A 22,400-nucleotide genomic window follows, 5' to 3' on the forward strand; every position below is an offset into this window, starting at 1 on the left:
GAAAGAAAGAAGGGGGGGGGGGAATATACATCCCCAATTGGAAAAGTAAGGAGAGGAGGCGGGAGGAGAAAGAGAGGGGTGGGGAAGCATATTTAATTTAGAGCTAACATCAAAGAAGATGGCTTTCCAAATCGATTCGAAAGAACAGGAGTTGGAAGTCCATCTTCGAAGGTTTTGATCCATCCAAATATGATTGATGGTCGCACAAAAAGCTAACCTCCCCGCAGTATCACAAATAGAAGTCCCAGCAAAAGTCATGTCTATCCAAATCCATTCTCTAGAGAGAGGGAGAATGCTTCTCCTAGAGGGCCAACAAGCTTTTAGGACATTTTTCCAAATTTTGGAGGAGAAGAGATAAGAGAAGAAAAGATGATTTGTATCTTTAGGCCCGTTCCAGTACAGACAACAAGAGGGGGAAACAGGGATGTGCCATGATAGAAAAAAAGATTAAGTGGGGAGGCAATTTAAAAAGGCTCTCCACACCATAAAACTATGCCGAGGGATATGACCAGGGAACCACAGTGTATTTTGCCAGAGGGCCAGAGGGACAGGGAGCGGATAAGGTTCCAGGCTGATGTGGAGGAGAGGGGACTAGAGGAGGAGGTAGACCATAAGATTTTATCACTTCTTACCCTATGCCCAGGAGGGAGGGGAGGTAAGGAAGACCAGAGATCAAGAAGGGGGCTGGAAGGGGGAGGGGACCAGCAATTCATGGAGATAATCGAGGAGACCGAGCAAAACTTGTCCAAACCAGAAGAGTAGATCGATCTGGGACTGACAAGAGAGAGGAGAACCCTGTGGGGGTGCCAGTTGTCAAGCCAGAGAGAGGTGGACTGGCCATCAAAGATAGAGAAGCAGATGGCCTGGATATCAATAGGGCAAAGAGATAAGATGTTACGCCAGGCCCAAGAGGCATTCGAGGGAAGAGTCTCATCGATGGACTCCTAATGTATATGAAGGAGGGTGGTTCGTTTGATAAATTCCTACCTCTATATCTATCTCTGAGATGTTTGGATTTTTCAAAACTCCATGGACATACAGAAGAGAATTGCTATCCCCACTCGGACCAGTCCAGAGGGAGTCCTTGTAAAGAAGGGAAGAATAAACCCAAGAGACCCAGATGCTATTATGTTTGGAAACAAGCTTCCAAATTAACTTAAGAATCCCATCGGAATGACATCTTTAGTCCGACAAATGCCAAGGCCCCCTTCGGACTCGGGGAGACAAACAGATTTCCAACTAATGGCATGAAGGAATCTGCCTGTTTCTTTTCCTTTCCAAAGGAAGGAGCACATGAGAGATCCCATGCATATGTTAACTTTTGTTTCTTGAAGAAAGTTACTTGTTTCCATGAATGTGCTAATGTTTATGTCTAAAAGTTATTCCTGCCTCTATTTGTGAGGTTTTGTGGTGCAAAATTATATAACCAACAGTCCAATTCAAATTGGGGTCATTTGTGAAGAAATTAGATCAGAAGTAAATATGAGATGTGGAACCCCAAGGGGTAGCTCAGTTGGGAAGGACCAACACCTCACAATTGAGAGGTCGTGAGTTTAACTCTCCTTGGGGTCGTACATATCAATCAATATATATAGAAAGCATGGTGCATCAGCAACCAAGAACGGGAAGGACTGTCTTTATGAAACATAGGGTGTAAAAATTATTTCTAGGTGATTTGTTATGATATCATTTAGTTTTTGCTCTGCGTATTGTTGTTGAAGTACATCTACCTCAACATATTTAATGAATACTGTCATTTTTTTATTGTGTAGACACTGCATGGTCATTGTCTAGTCAATGACTTGCATGGCCAACAGAAATAAGCAGTGACTTAACTACACTACTCTTTCAAGACAATTGAGATGTGAGATGGATCCCCTACAATTTGAAGAGTTTGGATCTGTGGTTGCACAGTGGGTATCTTCAATTGGGTCTGGATGTTTGATAAAATCTTTAATGGTGAACTCTTGAAAAGTAGAGGTTTCTGAGAATAAATGTGTGATGTGTAAGGAAGCTGAAGAAAATGTAAGGTGGGGTATTATTATCTATAGCCTAATTATTTTTTTAGGATTTTTAGAGGTTTTTTTGGTTGTAGTGTAAAGATCCAAGGAATAGACTAGATTCTTTTTTCTTCCCTTTTTTTGTGATAAAATATACAAGATGATTTTTGTGGCTTGGCATGCATGGCCCTTTCTCTCTTTTGGAGAAAGTAATAGAATGTTATAGGAAGTGCTCGTTGTTACAATGTGTTTGCTTGTATGGAAGATAACAAGTCAAAGAAATTGGGATGATTAGACCCATCATTTAGGATTCCTCTGGATGTGAGTTCTCTTTTGTCAGACATGTCTTTGTTTTAAAAGAATTTAGGGAGTTCTAGTGGGCACCTTTGGGAACAAATGGAAATCAATAATATCTCATAGTAAATATAATTTGTTATGTTTTCTTTCTACAGTATTTTTCTTGACTCTATAATCTTGACACTCACTTTTTACAAATTTGTTGATAAAATATCTGGTGCTGGATATAGATGCTTGAGTTCTTGAACTGCTTTATAGATTTGTGACTACGATAATATGGTTTCAACTGCCTGCTGATGGAAGAATTTTGTAAGATACCTTAGCTTAGGCTGATGATTATGCTTGATGCCTATTCATACACTTACCATCTTTTTATCTACCCAAAACTTCAATTTTGTTCATCTTATAATTTTTATGTACTTTTCAATAGGATCTGGATGCTTTCTCTGCCGCAATTATTGTCTGCATTGCTTTCTCCTTCATCCCTGCTTCATTTGCAGTTTCGATTGTAAAGGTATTTTCTTAGCTCAGGTTGCAGTGATCTAATTGTTACATGGATACCCTGTACTCTTTCAGCTTGTAAACATTTATAAATGATTCTCAGGCCTTTTATATTGCTTATAAATATATTCTTGTCTAGTCAAATTCAACTGTCAGAATTCATATGAAAAAGCACATCTTATGTAGTTTTCACTATTTAAAAGTAGAGATAGATTACTGGCAGTGGAGGAAATTTTCATTTACCAGCCTTCTATTTCTTCTAAATGGAGGGCTGATTTGGCCATTCTGACTGTTGGGGTGATATGGTACCTTTGGATTGATCAGATCTTAATATCTTTGGCCTTTTATATTCTGTGGTTCACAATGTGTTGGAGACATTTCCCATTGTATTTCCAGCAGTCCAAATTTTATTTCTCTATTTGATACATGGAAAAGTCTGACTGGCTGAAACTTGACACGTGAGTGGATGATGGTGTGGGCACACCGCACATGTCCATAAAGCTCTGAGTAACCAAAGCAGCCATGTGGCAAAAACAGTCGTGGAGTGGAACACTGGAACCCCATTCCATTAAAATGTCATTTTTTGTTTAGCTTGTGTATTGATTTTGTAACTGCATTTGTATGGTGATGGTGATTTTGTGTTGAAACATAAAATTTTATTTGATGCAGGAACGCGAGGTAAAAGCGAAACACCAGCAGCTGATTAGTGGGGTATGTTGCTCTTTCATGAATTCTGTCTATTAATTATCTTTTTGGGTAATATTCTTTTCATGTGCATCTAATAAAGAACCGAACTTTGCCCAGGTGTCTATATTGTCATATTGGATTTCCACATACATATGGGACTTTATCAGCTTCTTGGTACCTTCAGCTTTTGCAATAATTCTTTTTTACTTATTTGGTAAGTAGTTGTTCATCCTAGCATATTTTTTATGGTTTTTAAAATGGTCTGAGTTCTGATAATTCTCTCTCTTTTTTTTTTTCGAAGTATTTAAATTTTTATTTCAACAAATCATCTCTGTTCAATCAGTTTTTCCTATTCTATTTTCCTAGAAACGATTTTAAGATTTGTCCTGTGGATATGGGAGAATTAATTTGGTTATATTTGTGCGTCCAGGTCTGGATCAATTTATAGGAGGTGGTTGTTTCTTGCCAACAATAACCATATTTTTGGAGTATGGCTTAGCAGTTGCAGCATCAACATATTGCCTCACTTTTTTCTTTTCTGACCACTCTATGGCCCAGGTTGAGTTCCTGTGCTTCCTTTCCTGAATATCTGATACAATTACTGTCTTATATATCTACTTCCCTTCTAATGTTCCCATTTTCACTGCAGAATGTGGTTCTCTTGCTACACTTATTCACCGGCCTCATACTCATGGTTATTTCATTCATTATGGGGCTTATACAAGCAACTAAAAATGCGAATTTGTTTCTCAAGGTTGGTTAACAATAAACATATACCAAGCATGTTTGCAGTAAGTGTTTACTTAAGTTATGCTTCCTTGACAAGGTGTCAAGTATTGATATCAGGAAGCATATGGAAAGCTAGTTTTAAGAGACATCTCAGAGACTTATCGGAGAGATGCTAGATACAATTAAGATACACTTTGATACACATGGGCTGTCATGGCTATGCCTATGATACATGTAAAACAAGTGTTTTTAACTTTGTAAGTATTGTGTAGTATAAATTAGCAATTAATAATGGTATCCAACCAATCTGAGTCTATCTTTGTTTTCACGACATCTATGTGATTCAAATCTTCACTGGCAAGTGTTTTGGAAGTTTATAAAGTTCTTCCATCAAACCCCGATCAATGAATCTACAAAATCCCTCAAATTGTATCTAACTAACCTCAGATATTATCACACCTACTAGTAATTAATAAGAAGCAATTAAGTAAGATGATTTGAAAAAGAGAAGTCTATTTTCATATTAGGATACCGGCTTAAAGTAACTCTTTAAGGTCCAAGCCAAGCAAGCGATATGTAAGTATAAACATTCTATTTTGTATTAAGTAACATACAATACACAAATACACATTAACCATGCTACACCTACAGTACTAGTAATATTTTAAAGGGAGAGGTTGGGCATGCCGCCAGCTTTTGGTAAGCTAGCAGCATGCACCAATCACAGGGCAGGACACAAGAGGGAAAAGGGGTCTTTTCCATTGGGGGAGGAGAGGATGACGAATGTTGGGCAGGGGCCCTAGCAGTGCCTTGCAGATCCTGACATTCAGCAGAGGGGCCGGGAGGGGACCTAGCAGAGGTCTCGGTGAGACTTGTGGCTAACAAGAAGAAGGGCAGGAGCCCTGGCAAGCTTCGGCGAGTCCAGGCGATGATTGAGAAGAGGGCAAGAGCCCTAATTGGTGCTTGGAGGAGGTCTAGCGGAAGTTGCAAAAGGGCAGGGCCCTTGTGGAGTCCTGGCAAACAAGCGCAAGGGGGCAGGGGCCCTTGGCAGTGATCGAAAGACAGCAAAGGCCCTGGTCAGTGATTGAAAGGAGTAGAGGTCCTGGTTTGGGCTCGGCGGAAGAGCGCGAGGGGAAGGGGCTCTTTTTTTTGGGTGAATAAATAATTCATTACCAAGACAAAGAAAATACTTACAAACCCCTAAGGGGAGGGAGAAAGAAAATACAAAAGGACTAGCCCTCAAGAGAAGGCTAAAGTCCGAACCACAGAAGAGGGAAGGTCCCCAGAGTCTGCAATATGGCAATTTTGAGGGGAAGGGGGACAAGTGATAGAAACTTTAGAGATCCTTGCTTTGACATCAGAAAATATGGAACTCCAAATCTTTGCAGGAGGCCGAGAGTTGGAGGTCCATTTTCTATGATTGCGCTCCATCTAGATTTGGTTGATTGAGGCACAGAAAGCAAGCTTGGCGTTCATATCACATATAGTCTTCCCTTGGAAGGTCATGTCCATCCAAATCCACTCCCTATGGAAGGGAAGGATTCTTCTTCTGGCCGGCTAGCATTTGGATAGGACAAAGTCCAAATGGAGAATGAAACAGGGCAGGGGAAGAAGAGATGATCAATGTCTTCCGGCTCTGAGCCTCAAAGATAGCAAGCTGGGGACACTGGGATTCTTCTCTGGATGAGGAATGCTTGTGTAGGAAGGCACTTCTTGAAGACCCTCCAAGCTGTGAAGCTTTGCCTTGGAATATGATGCCTGAAGCAAATAAGCTTGTGCCATGGAGCTGGGTCCCCATGCAATCTGATATGATCCCAAGTAGTCTTGGAACTGAAGAGCCCATTTGAAGAGTGGAGCCAAAGGACTGAATCACTTCTCTGATGCCCTCCAAGAGGGAGAGTAGGCAAGCTATTCCAGATCTCAGCAAATTGAGGAGAGGAGTGAGTTGGGAGGGCCCAGACTCCAAATGATAAAATGTCTGCAACTCTAGCATGCCTAGGCAGCCCCGAATTGTAGATGCTACGACCTATGGGCAGTGAGCACATTAGAGAGGATTCCCATCGAATGCCAAGGGTCAAGCCAGAGGAAGGTGGAGGAGCCATCCCCAATGCTATAGGAGATATATCTAGAGGCAATGGTTCTGAGGGAGAATATCTTGCACCGCACCCAGGAGGAGTTTGGAGGAGAGTTCATAGACCAAAAGGAGCCATGCTTGATAATATGCGAGTAGACCCTGTCCACCCAAATGCATTTCTTCCTGGAAACCACTTTCCAGACGAGCTTTAAGATTCCTGCATTGTTAACGTCCTTGATCCGCCTAAGACCTAAGTCCCCTTCATTTTTAGGGAGGCACACCGCGGCCCAACTGATCGGGCGAAGGAATCTAGAAGATTCACACCCTTTCCAGAGGAAGGAAGCAAAGATGGATTCCATTTTGGATATAATGGTCTTGGGCAGCCCATAGATTCCAGTCCAATAAATATAAGAAGCTTGAAGGACAACTTTAAGAAGCACTAGTCGGCCCGCAAAGGATAAAAGCTTTCCTTTCCAAAGGTGAAGGCATTTCCTGATGAGATCCAACATAGGAGTGCAGTGATGGGCAGTAAGCCTCCCAGGAATAAGAGGAATCCCCAGGTACTTAACTGGCAGAGAACCCAGAGCAAACCCAGATTTCTAAAGGAGAGAGGCCTTCACGTCATCTAAGATACCCGAGAGGAAGAGGAGAGATTTCCTGTGGTTGATCTGAAGGCCAGACATCCTAGAAAAGAGATTCATGCAATGTAGAATAGCATCTAAGGAGGGGCCATCCGCTTTGGAGAATATCATCAAATCATCGGCGAAGGCAAGATGGGTCAACTTGATAGCTCTGCACTTGGGAATGGGGGAGATGAGCTTTTGATCAGTGGCCGGCTGCAAATTTCTAGAGAGAACTTCCATAGAAAGGCAGAAGATGTAGGGCGAAAGGGGACATCCTTGCCTAATACCGGCTGAGGGAGAGAAGAAGCTTGCCGGACTACCATTAACCAAAACAGAGAACTTGGGAGAAGCAATGCAATGGAAAATCCAGTTGGTGAAAGCAGGTGGGAACCCCATCTGAGTGAGAACCGAGATGATAAAATCCCACCAAAGAGAATCAAAAGCCTTATGGATGCCAATCTTCATAAGAGCGACAGGAGAATGGCCTTTTTTGCCAAATCCTCGAACAATCTCATGGCAAGGAAGGACGTTGTCACCAATGCTTCTTCCAGGGATGAAAGCTGATTGGTTCTCGCTAACAAGGGAATCGACCACATTCTTGATCCGAATGGCAAGGATTTTGGCGATGAACTTGTATAGAATGTTGCAAAGGGATATTGGCCTGAAATCATTCATAGAGCCTGCTCCATCTTTCTTGGGAATAAGGTAGAGGAAAGTGTGACTAATACCCTTGACCTGGCTTGGGTTGAAGAAGAACATTTTGACAACTTTAATCAAATCCTCTCTGATAATATCCCATGCTAAGGTGAAAAAACCCATACTAATACCATCCGGACTCGACACTTTACCAGCTTTGTGAGGCGCTTTACCAGCTTTGTGAGAGAGAATTGCCTTAGTGATTTCCTCATCTGAGGGGATAGACCAAAGCATTTGAGCCATGTTGGAAGGAATGAACTTGTTGATGAGGCCAACAGGAATGGGGGCTGCTGGAATAGAGGGGATTGAACAACTTCTTGAAATGATCCACTGCCACCTCTTTAATCTCTTCAACTTTGTCCACTTGAATACCCTCAGAATTAGTAAGCTTGAGAATGGAGTTGAAGTTGTTCCTTGCTTTAAGAGATCGATGGAAATAGGAAGAATTAGAGTCCCCTAGCTCCAACCAATTAATTCTGGATTTTTGCTTCAGGAAGCTCTCCTCACTAGCCAAGAAGGAGGCAAGCTTTGCAGATTCAGTTTTCTCCTCCTCAGCCAGGGAAACATTCAGGTGATCAGCTTGTAAGTGAATCTGAATGGAAGTGAGCTTGTTCCTGCAATCAGCAACAAGAGAAGAAATGTTCGCGAAGGTATTAGTATTCCAATACTTAAGAGCTTCTTTGACATTTTTTAACTTCCTGGCCAAGGCAATAAGAGGGATGGAGTGGGCTAGGACAGGCTTATCCCAAGCTGATTGAACAAGGGAAAGGAAATCAGGGTGAGAGGACCACATGTCAAAATATTTGAAGGGTTTTGGACCAAATTAGCTGAAGGGCTGAGTGAGAAGCAAAATGGGGCTATGGTTTGAAGTGGCGGGCGGCTCAAAGGTGGCATGAGAGGAAGGGAAGATGGAAAGCCAAGCTTCATTTACTAACATCCGGTCAAGCTTACAGGCAATACGATCAGAGCCTGCTCTTTTATTGCTCCAAGTAAAATTGATATCAGACCAACTAAGGTCATCCACAGCCAAATCCTCAATGAACTAATTAAAAGCATCAATGCTTCCCAAATTCAGATGACCCCCTCCTTGCTTTTTGTGGGCAGAACGAACCACATTGAAATCCCCACAAATACCCCAAGGCCTAGACCTGGCCACCAAGTTTGCGCAAGTCAGCCCAAAGAGTGCTCCTGTCCAACAAACGATTAGAAGCATAGATGGCGGAGAAGAGGAAGGAGTAGCTGCCTGCAGTGTCAAATATTTAGGTGGAGAAACTCGGAGGAAGAGGAAAGGAGAGTGACAGAGAGTTTGGAAGCATCCCAAAGGAAGCAGATTCTACCATTTGGGTGCTTGGAGTGGTTTGTGAGAGAGGACCAGCCAGGGGCAATGGATGCAGCAGCACGGGAGAAAGAGGCCTCCTTAATGTGAGTTTCTAAAAGGCAACAAAAACTAGGACGATAATCTTTCATAAGCAACCGGACAGCCGCTTGTTTCTGGGGGGAATTCAAGCCCCTAAGATTCCAGACCAGGCCGTGAGACATCAGGCACTGGTGGAGGGAGGCTTCTCGTGCTCTAAAGGGTTGGAGCAGGCACGAACAGCTTTAGGTCTGGCACTGCGTCGCCAATGATAGGACAAAGGGGGGTTGCCATGAGCAGGGAGCAACTTGGAAGTTAGAGGCTGAGAGGCCAAGACATTCAAACATTTGGCAAACCCGTTGGGCAGGGAAGAAGGATTAATGGAGTTCTGGGTTGGGTTCAAGGAAATGGATTTGGTGGAAGGAGAAAGGCCAGAGGTGGAGATGGTGGGCTGGTTTCCAAGGGTAGGAGAAAGGGCCTGGGCTGGGCCAGAAGGAGAACAAACTAAGCCAGAGAGGTGGACTGATCCAGGGGGGGATTTAAGATGTGAGGGGCGATAGCCAGATGGGCCAACTGCCAGGCCCAAGGATCCAGAGTTCAATAGCCCAGCAATGGAAGGTGAGGAGGGGTAGTGCCTCGTAACCGACAGAGGGTCTTCAACATAAAAGGGGGCATGCGAGGCATCGAGAGGCTTAGACCTAGGTGAGATTTCCATTGGGTGCTCAGACTCGTCAGAGGGAGAGCCATCCCCATTGGTCTCACTTGCAGATGATTCACAATCTGAGGAATCATCACCAGAGGAAGAATCTCTGGAGGCTCTGTCGTTAGAGGATGAAGTAGAGGTGGAAGAGCCCTCTTCGGATGAAACAACTTCTGCTGATTCGACAACAACAGGTACGGATTCCAGACGCTCAAGGGGAGGGACATCAACAGTGTCTGGACAGGCCAAGTCGACAGAAACCTCCAAATCCGCCTGCAGCATCGAGAACCTATTGTGACCAACGGGCAAAGGATCACACTAGACCGACGGGGTTGGGAAGACATCGGCAGCAACGGCAGCAGCTGGTCGTGATGGTCTTCGTTGCCTAGAGAGCCGAAGACCATGCCCCGGAGGGGGGAGAAAAGGTCTCTAATCAGGATCGGACATAAGGGAGTGGTCCCTTCTCAGGGAGGTCCCAACTGAAGCAAGGTTCACATCATCGGCAGAGGTCGGGGGCCTAGGAAGGTAGACGGTGGTATCGTGACCAAAGACCTTGTAGCTTAAGCAATGAGGGGGTCTCCAATCATAACATACAGATTGCTGGAAGGTAAATCCATCTCCATTTTGGATAGAGATAGAGAAAGGGAGCGCTGCAGAGGCTGAAACTTCCACACAGATGCGCGCATAAGCAAGCCGATCTTTGGGGCATGTGCGAACGTTGGAACAAATCGGCTGTCTGAGAACCGATCCCTCAGTGCTCTGCCCATTGGAGCACCAGAAGTGCAGGGGAAGATCAGGTAGGGAAACCCAAAGCGGGATGGTAGAGTAATTTACCCGGTTGAGAAGCAATCGACTATGCCTGGATTGAAGGAAGATGGGATTCCTCCCCACACGCCAAGGGCCACCCTCAAGAAACCGAATTTGTCTCTCATCGGAAAATTTGAACAAGAAGAATCCGTGATCCATAAGAAAAATGTCCACAGAGCTCGAAGGCTTCCATTGCTTAAGGAGAGAGGATTTCACCGAAAGGAATAGAGGTCGCTTCCCCAAGAAGTGGCCAACAAGCGATGAGGACCACCTGGAAGCTTCATCATCAAGCAGGCCCTCAGGGCATTTGGCAATGAGAGATTCACCAAGCATGGTGGGGGGGGATAAATTGCAGGGGGAGTCCTCCAGCAGAGGGGGAGGCGAAAATCGGAGGAGGAGAGCTTCAAGCATTTTGTAGCGGGAGAGAGGGAGAGAGGGAGAGAGGGAGGGTGGAGGGTGGAGGGTGGGGGGAAGAGGACTCAGAAACGGTAGGAGAAGACGAAGTCAGCAGACTCCCGTCCGGGGGGAGGGCCATGGCAGGGGCTCTTCCTGGAACCTGGGAGAGCTGGAGGGTGATAGAATAGAGGGCCTAGGGCCCTCTTGGTGCATGACGGTGGTCGAAGAGGACATGATCCTTGGCGGTGCACGGAAAGAGGGCGGAAACCCTTAGTGGTAATGTTGGAGAAGGCAGGAGCTCTAATGGTAACCGATAAAAGCTTGGAGGCTGGCGAGATGTCATGAAGGCGTGGAGCTATAGTGTCGTTAGTGGTTCAGTCGGTAGGGGAATGCATCATGTGTCAAGTAGCCATGCTCAGCATTGGGAGGCCGAAGCCTCTAATCTGTAAGGTTGATCCCTTTTAGTAGCGAGAAAAATAAAAAAAATACCCAAACTATTGGGCTCTAATACCAAGTCGAAGATGAGAAGAAGAGATTGAGAGAATATGAGAATGGATTGGCTTGTTAGAATTATCAGAGGCCATGCTTTATGTTGAGAGAAAGAATGGGGAGTATGCAAGAATGATCTAATTGATCACCCAAGCCCTTTATTTATAATTTATAATAAGCAAAGTAGATTCATATCCGGAGTGCAAGTCATTATCCAAACAGGAGTCATAACCCAAACATGACTATGTTATGATCCAATTACAAATATGCCACCCATCCAGCCGCCCCACTCTAAATAGGGTCGGTGGATGGGGGAAACCCCATTATGCCCCTACAGCACACTTATCCTATATTCTAACACTCCCCATCAAGTTGGTGCATAGATATCACACATGCCGAACTTGACTAAACAAGAATGAAATATCTTTCCTATTAAATCCTTAGTGAATATATCAGCTAATTGATCTTCAGACTTCAGAAAGGGGACACAAATCAAGCCAGCATCTAGCTTCTCTTTGATGGATTGTTTGTCAATCTCCATATCTTTGGTACGGTGATGCTATACTGGATTATGGGCAATACTGATAGCAGCCTTGTTATCACAGTAGAGCATCATAAGAAGACGAACAAACATAGTGTGCGTAATCACAATAACTAAAAAATTCCTTGTGCTATAGCATGAAACTTTGCTTCAGAACCAGAATGAGCTACTACGTTTTGCTTCTTTATGCCATGTGACAAGATTCCCACCCACAAAGGTACAATAACCTGAGATGGACTTTCTATCTGGAGATCCAGCCCAATTAGCATCTATATAGGCTTCAACTTTGAGATAATTATGAGGAGATAAAAGAATCCCTTTTCCTGGAGTAGATTTCAAGTACCTTAGGATATGAAGGATTGCTTCCATATGGGAGGAGTAAGGATCATGCATAAACTGACTCGCCAAACTGACAGCCACATCAATATTAGGCCGAGTATGGGAGAGATAGATCAGTTTTCCTACCAACCATTGGTAACACCCTTTGTTAACAGATTCACCCTCCTTTTCCTTAAGTCGTGTACTAGCTTCCATAGGTGTATCAGAAGGACGACAGTTTAATAAACTAGTCTTTGACAATGGATCAAGGATGTACTTCTTCTGGGATAGAAAGATGCCTTCAGAAGATCAAGCAACTTTAATCCCAAAAAAGTACTTTAGCTTCCCAAGATCCTTTATTTCAAACTCTCAACCAAGAAAGTCCTTGAGGCGACCAATCTCAGCACTGCCATTCCTTGTCACCACAATGTCATCCATATAGACGATGAGAATAGAAATTTTTATCACCATACCTCTTTATATGTGTGGCCGCCATTGCTTTGCTTATACCCCACAAATGCCATCGCCGTGAAATCTCCCAAACCACTTTAGGTGATTGCTTAAACTATGGAGAGCGTGCTTCAACTTACAAACCTTGCCCTGTGTTCCCTTACTGGAGAAACCAATGGAATATCCATATGTACTTCCTCATTGAGCTCTCCATGGAGGAAAGCATTCTTGACATCAATTTGTTGGAGATCCCATTCTAGGTTCATAGCACATGAGAGCAACACTTGCATAGAGGTCAATTTGGCAATTGGTGCAAATGTCTCCTGGTAGTCAATGCCATATGTTTGAGTGAATCATTTAGCCACAAGTCTCGCCTTGTACCTATCTACAGAGCCATCTATCTTCTGCTTCACCACAAACACCCTCTTATAACTGACCGATTTTTTTCCCACGAGGATGGGTCGTAAGTTCCCATGTAGCCTTCCATTTTCCATCTGCAAGAGCTTCTTGCCAATTCTGGGGAACACAAGCAAAAGAAAGAGAAGACACAAAAGCACGATAGGAGGGAGAAAGAGAATCATATGAAACAACATGGGATATGGAGTGTTGAGTGCAAGTCCTAGTGCCTTTTCTAAGAGCAATGGGTTGGTCAGAAGAAGAAATTATACCTACCACAATAGGCTCAGTTGGCTCTAGATCCAGGGCTAGCGAGGAGATGTGTAAAGGTGCTGTAGTTGTGCTAGTGTAGTAAGCACACCCAAAAGTCTTTGGAGGAACCAGAAAGGAGTTATCCTAATGAAGAACGGCAACATGAGTACAGGAATCAAGAACCCTAGTAGGCATGTGGTTGATCAAGTAGATAGCAGTCAAAACAACATCACTCCAATACTGAGATGGAACCTATCTGACAAACATCATTGCGCGGGCAATGTCCAATAAGTATCTATTCTTGCATTTGACAACCCCATTCTGAGCGGGAGTGCCAATGCAGCTAGTTTGATAAAGGATCCCATTTTGAGCAAGGTACCTCTGAATTTGACCCTCCATATGTTCAGTATCATTATCATTACGAAGAATTTTCAATGTAGCATTGAACTAAGTCTGAATCATCTTGTGGAAGTGTTGAAAGCAATTGAGCACCTCACTTTTATGCTGCATCATATACACCCATGTTGTGCGAGAGTGACAATCAATAAAGGACACAAACCAACGTTTACTAGAGATATACGTCTGACAAGATGGACCCCACACATCATAGTGAACCAAATGGAAAAGTTAAGGTTTTTTTTTTATTTAATGGAAAATAACTAGAACAAGGTTGTTTAGCCAGGATATAGGATTCACAAAAAAAGTCATCCCTATTACATTGTTTAACTAATTGCGGAAATAAAAGAAATAATGTTCCAAGAGGAGGATGTCCCAACCGACAATGCCACTGTGGCAGATTAGAGTGTTGCTGATGAGGAATAGTAGAGACCGTAGCTATAGGAAGACAACCATCATCAAGCAAATAGAGATCACCCTGCATCTTACCACATCCAATCGTCTTCCCTATTACCAGATCCTGGAAAACACGGTGGGAAGGAATAAATGTTACTTTACAATTCAAATCCCTAGTAAGACTACTAATAGATTGCAAATTAGTAGTAAAGTTAGGGATACGTAAAACTGAATATAAAGAGAGAGAATTAGAACACTTAATAGAACCCTTTCTAGAGACAGAAGATAAGGTGCCATCTACAACCCTCACTTTTTCTCTTCCTGAGGTGGGAGAATACTAGTGGAATAGATTGGAGGAACTAGTCACCGGAGTCAATGATCCAAGGACTGGAGACTACTAATGCATAGTGACCACCAAATAAGATACCTGAATGAGCAAAGTTGCAATCTGAAGGAGCTGGAGAATTAGCAGGTGCTGATGAATTGGAAGCCTGGAGCATACGTCTGAAAGCTTGGAGTTCTTCTTGGGATAAACCAGTATCAGTTTCAGAAGGTTTATCAACAGTTTCAGCTTGATGGGCCTTGTTCTTGGATTTACCACGAGCATGTTTAGCTTCAAAATCAGCTGGTTTGCCATGAATTTTCCAACATGTGGCTTTGGTATGATATGGTTGGTTGCAGTGCTCACATTTCACCTCCTTTTTGGTAGTGTCATTGGTATGGACACCAACTCCCTCAGAAGTAGTAGAACCAGTCTACAAGGCTGATATCTTGGTAGAGGGAGTGTGTGTAGCATAGAGTTCCGACGGCACTCCTCCGTATGAACCAGGGAAAGGACTGTTCCAGCGTAGGAAAGGGAGATTTGCTAAGTACCTGGACACGAATCTCATCACTCAACATTTAAACCAGCCAAAAATCATTCACCCTAATTTTATCCCCATGTTTTGCAAAGGGAGCAATATCTTCAGCATTGCACAGATGATAGTCTACAAAGTGATCAAGCTCATACCACAGAGTTCGAAGTTCAGCATAATACTGGACGCAGAGAGGTCTTGTTGAGTAGTAGTATGCACTTTCTTATAAAGATCAAATACTTGAGCATCATTCCCTATTTGTTCATAGGTTTCTTTGGCAGTGGACCAGATCTGAGAAGCAGTTTCTAACAACTAGAATCCTCTAGGGATTGATTGATGTATAGAGTTGATAGAAAAAAATCCATTATCAGAGAGTCATTGATGATCCATTTCTCCTGAGGAATACCTTTCTCAGAGGGTTTCTTTGATTTGCTTGTGATATGTCTAGTGAGACCTCTACTAACAATCGTAAGATAAGTGGTTCTGGGCCGGATGAGATAATTAGTTCCATCGAATTTCACAAAGTAAGCACCAAAAGGAATATATTTATAAGCACCAAAAGGAATATATTTATTGCGATCTTGCCCATCAGAGTTTGAGGTTGCAGTAGATATAGTAGTTACTCCCAACATGATGAAAATAGGGAGAAGTCAACAAAAATCTTGGAGTAACCAGATCTCAAAACCAGCTGTCAAAAAAGGCCAATACTTGGATCGAACCACCCATAAGGTGGTGAAGAAGTCCTCCAAGTTATATCTGATTTTGATGAAAAACTGGAGAGATGGTTCAATTACGGTTTTAGGAGAAAACCCTAAAAATCTTCAAAAAAGAGGATCGCACATAGAGCTGGTCGAACTCCTCTTTAGGGGTGAGGAAGATATCCTCCAAAACTCAGTCGATTCTGAGGTGTAGAACCCTAAAATCAATGGAGACAGGGTTTTGGAGAGAGAAAAAACCCTGTTTCTTGAAAACGCAGATGAAAGGGGCTTCAGTCTTGCCGGTTGATCTTGTAGGTGATGATGGGTCCTCTCTAGGTTGCTGTACTTGATCTTCAATGAGTGGAAATTTGTTCATAAAGGTAGGAAGAACCAAATTCCAAGGGAGGAGAAGAATAAAAAATCGTAGACAGGTAAGAACCCTAATATTTTAAAGTTTATTTTGTTTAAAACATTGAGGTGATGTATAGGCCAGCAACTAGAATCATATGAATCACCTCATTTGTGCCATCCTATAGGTAGTTAGGAAGGCAACGTGAGAGAAGATGGAGGGCTTGTGAAGAAGATGAAAGATGAGAGAGAGGGCTACGATTTTGGAAGGAGAGAAGAAAAGTGGCTGAAGAAAAAAACTAGATCAGAAACTTAGCTCTAATACCAGAGCAAGAATGGGGAGAATGCATGAGTGATCTAATTGATCACCCATGCCCTTTATTCATAATAAGAAAAGTAGAGTCATAAAAGGGGTACAAGTCATAACCTAAACAGGGACATAACCCAAACAAGAGTACAGGGTATGATCCAATTACAAATATACCCCCCATCTAGCCACCCCATTCTAAATAGTGTCGGTGGAGGGGGGAAACCCCCATTGTGCCCCTGCTGCACACTTATCCTATATTCTAACACTTTATTTATAGTGATGATACCAATTACGAATATGGTATGTTAGGTAAGATTGAGTCAGCACTCTTATCCTAACATATAATAAATCTAGATAGTCTTATTGTTTAGTCTATCCTTAACGTTGTGCAACTATAAGCTCCATCATATCAAATGAGTTGGGGAGGGGACGGGGGACGAATCGCCACGACATGAGGAAGGCATATCGTGCCGAACATGTCCACTGCTCGTAAACGTGTTGTTTGGTTCAAATCTCATATCCCCCGCCATAGCTTCACTGTTTGGAGAGTCCTCTCCAACTGCCTCCCCACTCAATCCTTCCTCATCTACTATCACATCCCTGTTCCTCCTGCCTGATGCCTTTGTTGGAATGGTACAGAAGATACGAGCCATCTTTTTTTTTACTACCCATTCTCCTCAGTCTGGAAATATGTCCTTTCCAAATTCTGGCCAGCTAGAAGACGTCCCCTTCCGCTAGATAGAGAATGGATTTGGATCGATATAACTTTCCCTGGAAGATTTGTTTGTGACATAATTGGGAAATTTTCTTTTTTGCTACTATCTCCCACCTTTGGATGGAGGGTAAACTTCGTAGATGGACTTCCAAATCCGGATCTTTTGATATGATTTGGAAATCCATCAACAATAATGTTTCTCCAAGCTTAGTTGTTCCCCGTTTGGCTCTGTCTATAAAACCCCAAGGAACAAACATATTGTTGTCTCCTAAGGTTTACCTATCTCTACTTGTCCCCCTCTTCTCTTGCTCTTTAGGGTTGTTTCCCTTGTTGCTTCTTGCAACTTTTGGCTCATGGCCTAGTCCCCCCCTCCCTTTTCTCCTATTATTCATTTATTTACTCACCCCCCAAAAAAAAAACTCAGATACTTATGCCTGGCTTTCTAGACCTGTCTCAAGTAGCTGGTTAGATGATTGATCTCTGTATAAAGTAATCCCTTATTCTAAATTGACTCTTAGAGGCCAGTCAAGCCTCCTCCATTATTGCTATCCAGTTTCAAGTTAAGGAACTACAAAATGAGAAGAATGATGCCTTAGAAGCTGGGACCTTTTAGCTTCTTATTGAGTGGAGTATGGATATAACCTGGCAGCTTATTACGTGGGGACCCCTAAGGCAGGAATTACTTTATAGACATCTTCAATTAGAGATATCCTCTTCAAGGGTAGCGAAGTGATTGATATAGGTGACTGATTTAATTTATTACCTGCTTTCAGACCTCTTGTTGACTGAGTGGTAATAAGAAAAGGAATCGTCCTCTGGACATAGACTAGACAATTGAAATGGATCTTCTATGTTCCAATGGCCTGAAGCACTGATCCCTTATTACATTTGATGTAACAGCTGATTCAAATTCATATAGCTAATTCTCACTGTTTCAAGACAAGAAGGTGAAAGGAGAAATTAATATTTCATGACAAGTGCAAAGAATTCAATCTGGTCAAAATTGCGATACCCTCCCCTCCCAATTGTATGCAATGGAAAACGAATACCCCATCTGAACTACCCTTGTTGGTCAGTACCCTTTACTGTTGTGGGCCTGTGGCATTTAATTTACCATAGTCCAATCTCTCTTTTCATCTAGCCGTTTATCTCATTTGGTCCCAAGCCCTTCAAATTCTTCAACATGTGGACCTCCCACCTCGGATTCCTCCCTATTGTCCAATCAGCTTGGCCTTGGCTTAAGCCGGTGCACTCCTACTACTCCCTTTTAATTGCCTTAGCTCGCAAGCTCAAAAATTCCAAATTTACCCTCAAAGAATGGAACTCTTCGACCTTGGGATCATCTTCTCTCGAGTCTCCTCTGGAGAGATAAGCATGCCATTACCTAATGCCTTCTCCAATATAACTTTCAAAACCCTAAAATTGCTCAGGAGGAGAAACCCCTCTTCCTGGAGCTTTCCTCTCACTGGCCCAAGAAGAGAGCTTCCTTAAGCAAAAATCTCGCATTAAATTGATTGGTCTTGGTGATTCAAACTCTACCTACTTCCGTAAAACTCTTAACGTCAGAATCAACTACAACTCCATTCCCCTTCTCTTTATCCCCAATGGATCCATTTTCCACTTCCCTGAGGACATCAAGTCTCAAGTTGTCTCTTTCCTCAAGAATATCTTTTGCCCTCCCCCTTCCTCCCCATGTCTCCTACCCCCCCTCCTCCAAGCCATCTCCTCTTATTCCGAAATTTTTGCTGCTTTGTATTGTCATAAGCCTAGTGAAGCCCCTGGCCCTTATGGCTTCAACATGGAGTTTTTCTCTTCTTGCCAGGGAATCATAGGGATCGATCTCATTCCTATGATTAGAATCTTCTTCCTCAATCCCTCTCAAGTCCTTGGGGTGAACCACACCATCCTTAACCTCATTCCCAAAATGGAGGGAGCCTCCTCCACGTCTGACTTCAGACCCATATCCCTGGTTGCAAGTTCATTGCTAAGATCCTTGCTTCCCGGATCCAGGGAGTCATTTGTCAGTCCCAATCAATCAGCTTTCATAGTTGGCAAAAGCATTGAAGACAACATCATCCTCTGGCATGAAATTGTTCGTGGCTTTGGGAGGAAAACCCTATCCCTTCTGCCCTTCTCAAGATAGATATCCATAAAGCCTTTGATTCGATCAGATGGGACTTCGTCACTAAAAAAAAGTCTTACTTTCTATGACCTTCCCGCAACTTTCGTTAACTGGGTCTTTGCCTGTATCTCCTCCCAAAATTCTTTATCCTTATCAATGGCTCCCTGGCTGGTTTCGTTGCCCCTACTGCTAGTAGCAAACAAGGCTGCCCCCCCTTCCCCCTCTCTCTTCTCCCTTGCATTAGAGGTCCTTTCTAGATCCATCCATTCGCATACCAATGATCTTCTCATCTCCCCCATCCCAAATGCAAATCTTTAAAATTAACCCATTTTACCTTTGCAGATGATCTTATGATTTTCTCCAAAGCTGACCCCTCTCCATGCAAACCATTATCTCCTCCCTCCGCTCCTTTGAATCCATATTTGGTCTCTACACCAGTCTCCTGAAGTCCAGCATCTTTCTTTCCAGTGTCTCTGATGACACCAAAGCCCACCACCTTTAGCTGACGGGATTCTCTCTTGGCTCCTTTCCAGTCAAGTACCTCGGCCTCCCCCTTTTCTCCACTAGGCTCATTGCCCACCACCGTACTCCTATGCTGGACAATATTCGGAAAAAGGCTCGAACTCTAGAAAGGAAAGCTCCTTACTTATGCTGGTTGACTGGAGCTTGTTAAGTCTTGTCCTCCAATCGTTCTACATCTACTAGTCTGGTATCTTTCCCTCCTTAAGGCCACCATTAAGGCCATTGAGATCTCTCTTATGCTCTTTTCTCTGGAAAGGTGGAGATTTGTCCAGATTCCTCCACCCCATCCGTTGGTCCTCTATCTGCTTCCTCAAGGAAGAGAGAGGGCTTGGTCTCGAAAGAATTAAGGATGACAACCCGGCTGCTTAGCTCATCTAGAAGATTGCTTCCAAACAACATAGTATATGGGACTATTAGGTCTACTCCTCTTTCCTTTGCAAAGATTCCCTTTGGATTGTCCCTCTCTCTCAAGATGCCTCCTGGGTCTGGCATAAAATCCTGCAGGCTTGGCCTCTTGCCATGGATGTCATCCATTGTAAGATAGGTAATTGCTAAGCCACTTCTCTCTGGCTTGACAACTGGCACCCCTTGGGGGTTCTCTTTCTTTTTATGTGGCATAAATCAGTCTATTCCTCTGGCCTTGCCAAAGACTTCTCAGTCTCCTCTATCATCACCAATGGTGCCTGCTCCCCTCCTCCCACCCCCACCTCCCTCTCCCCCCTTTGGTCCATCCTTCCCCCCTATCCTCTAGGGATGATAATATTATTTGGTCTCCTTCCTCCTCTGGAAATTTATCCTCTTCCACCTAGCATCTTGTTCGTTCTAAGGGCACCACTTGTCCTTGGCTCAAAATCATATGGTTTAGATTCCACATTCCTTGCCATATGGAGAACCCTTTCTAATTTCCTCCCAACCCAAGCTGTTCTCATCCATCGTCATATTCCTGTCTCCCCTACTTGCTGCCTTTGCTGGAAAGGTTATGAAGATATTAACCACCTCTTCTTTGAGTGCCACTTTTCCTCTATCTAGAAAAGAGTCCTCTCATTGTTGGCCTTCTATGTGATCCCCCCTTCCCCTCTCTAAATAATGAATTTGGATTGACATGACCTTTGCGGGTAAGACCATTTGTAACGCTGCTGGAAAACATTCCTTCGGGGTGGCTATTAACAACATCTGGATGGAGCGAAATCTCCATGGATGGATTTCCAACTCCAAGTTCTTTGACAATATTTGGAATTCCATCTACTTTGAAGTCTTCCCCAAGCTTTCTCTCATTGAGGCCCTGCCGGTTGCAAACTCCCTCAGAAACAACTTTATTATATCTTCTTGGGGTTCACCTCCTCCTATTTTAGATCCCCCCCCTACTGGGCTGTAGCATCCTTTCGTAGGTTTTTCTGTTTTTATTTTTGCCCCTAAGGGCTGTCCCCCCCCCCCCCAACCCCCATTCTCTCTTTTCCTTGGCAATGAATTTCTAATTCACCCATTTTTTTTTTTTTTTTATGATTTGGATTTATGTCGTTTTCCTTAATAAATTAGCATTTACAACCATGAGGCTGTAAAGTAACTGAATGCCCAAAAGTATTGTCACCCAAAGAGAGGCCTGATTATTGTTGAAATATTTTATTATTTGTAACCACTGAATCATGTATGTCAGTATGTGTGCAGCACTTGAATTTGAATATACTAAATGTTTTCTCACCTAACTGCAGCTAAAGTTTCCTTTTACTGTTTGTTTTGCACGTTCCTTTATGAGTTCCAATATGCATCTAAGATCTCATGTGACCTCAAAAAAGTGCATCAATATTATAAGTTAACTGCATAGTTAAGGCATCACCTGGATGCCTAGGTGTTTATGTGCCCTTTACGGGAAGGGCGCCTTGGTTGCCTAGGCACCACCTAGGCTTTTTAGTGTTGCCTTGACGTCTGCCATGGGTTGCCTACCGCCTAGATGCCACAGCAACTATGGTGCACCGTTTTTTTTTTTTTTTAAGTACTTAGGTTTCAGATTAACTTTGTCTGCTTATTACTCTAAGAATGCTTGATCTACAGTATCTGGCATGCCTTTACCTGAATCTGTTTTGATTCTACCAGAACTTCTTCAGATTATCACCAGGATTCTGCTTTGCGGATGGTCTTGCTTCGCTGGCTCTTCGACGACAAGGGATGAAACTTGAATCCAGTGATAGAATCCTTGACTGGAACATTACTGGTGCTTCAATCTGCTATCTTGGTCTTGAGGTACTGTTCTTATCTAATTCAGCATGCATCAATGCTCAAGGATATACTGTAATTATTTATCTAAAAGAAAAATGATGAAAGATAGCAATGAACATGCATCTGTATTTCTTCTGATAATGTAATATATTTGTCTTGTGAACCAACAGGTAGGCACAGTCATTTTCTTACATATTGCATTGATCTGTCTTTAATGTTGCATATAACCTTAATTATATAATATAATCCTTGCTCTATTACATATACTGCATGCCTAGGGCCCCTCTCTAATGCCTTGGGTGATGTTGTGGCCCTTGTCACCTTGACATATATGATACTAATGATGTACATTTGTTCCTCATTCTTATCCTGTTTTAGTGTTCTTTTATTCCTTTGTTCCAAAGTGGTAAGTTTTCTGTTGCCTTGTCCTTCACCAGTCAATTAGAAATTTTAAATTAATTTTGCATTATTTCTGCTAAACAATAAATTCATAAATTACAATTAATAAAAGCTGT

The 22,400-nt window shown here is 43.0% G+C and overlaps 1 protein-coding gene across 2 annotated transcripts in view; it reads left to right on the forward strand.

The window, feature by feature from the left end:
* LOC122065981 (ABC transporter A family member 1) overlaps window positions 1-21,999 on the forward strand; it is an 85,189-nt gene extending 63,190 nt beyond the window's left edge. For both annotated transcript variants that reach the window (XM_042629812.1, XM_042629813.1), the window contains 6 exons: window positions 2,728-2,811; window positions 3,468-3,509; window positions 3,603-3,699; window positions 3,916-4,043; window positions 4,135-4,239; window positions 21,763-21,999. In XM_042629812.1, coding sequence (XP_042485746.1) covers window positions 2,728-2,811; window positions 3,468-3,509; window positions 3,603-3,699; window positions 3,916-4,043; window positions 4,135-4,239; window positions 21,763-21,984 — 678 coding nt within the window. In that variant the 3' untranslated portion in view covers window positions 21,985-21,999. The remainder of the gene's footprint in view (window positions 1-2,727; window positions 2,812-3,467; window positions 3,510-3,602; window positions 3,700-3,915; window positions 4,044-4,134; window positions 4,240-21,762) is intronic.
* Window positions 22,000-22,400: the final 401 nt, after the last annotated feature.

This window comes from Macadamia integrifolia, unplaced genomic scaffold (genome assembly GCF_013358625.1).
Source record: "Macadamia integrifolia cultivar HAES 741 unplaced genomic scaffold, SCU_Mint_v3 scaffold2174, whole genome shotgun sequence".
In the NCBI taxonomy this organism is placed as follows: domain Eukaryota; kingdom Viridiplantae; phylum Streptophyta; class Magnoliopsida; order Proteales; family Proteaceae; genus Macadamia; species Macadamia integrifolia.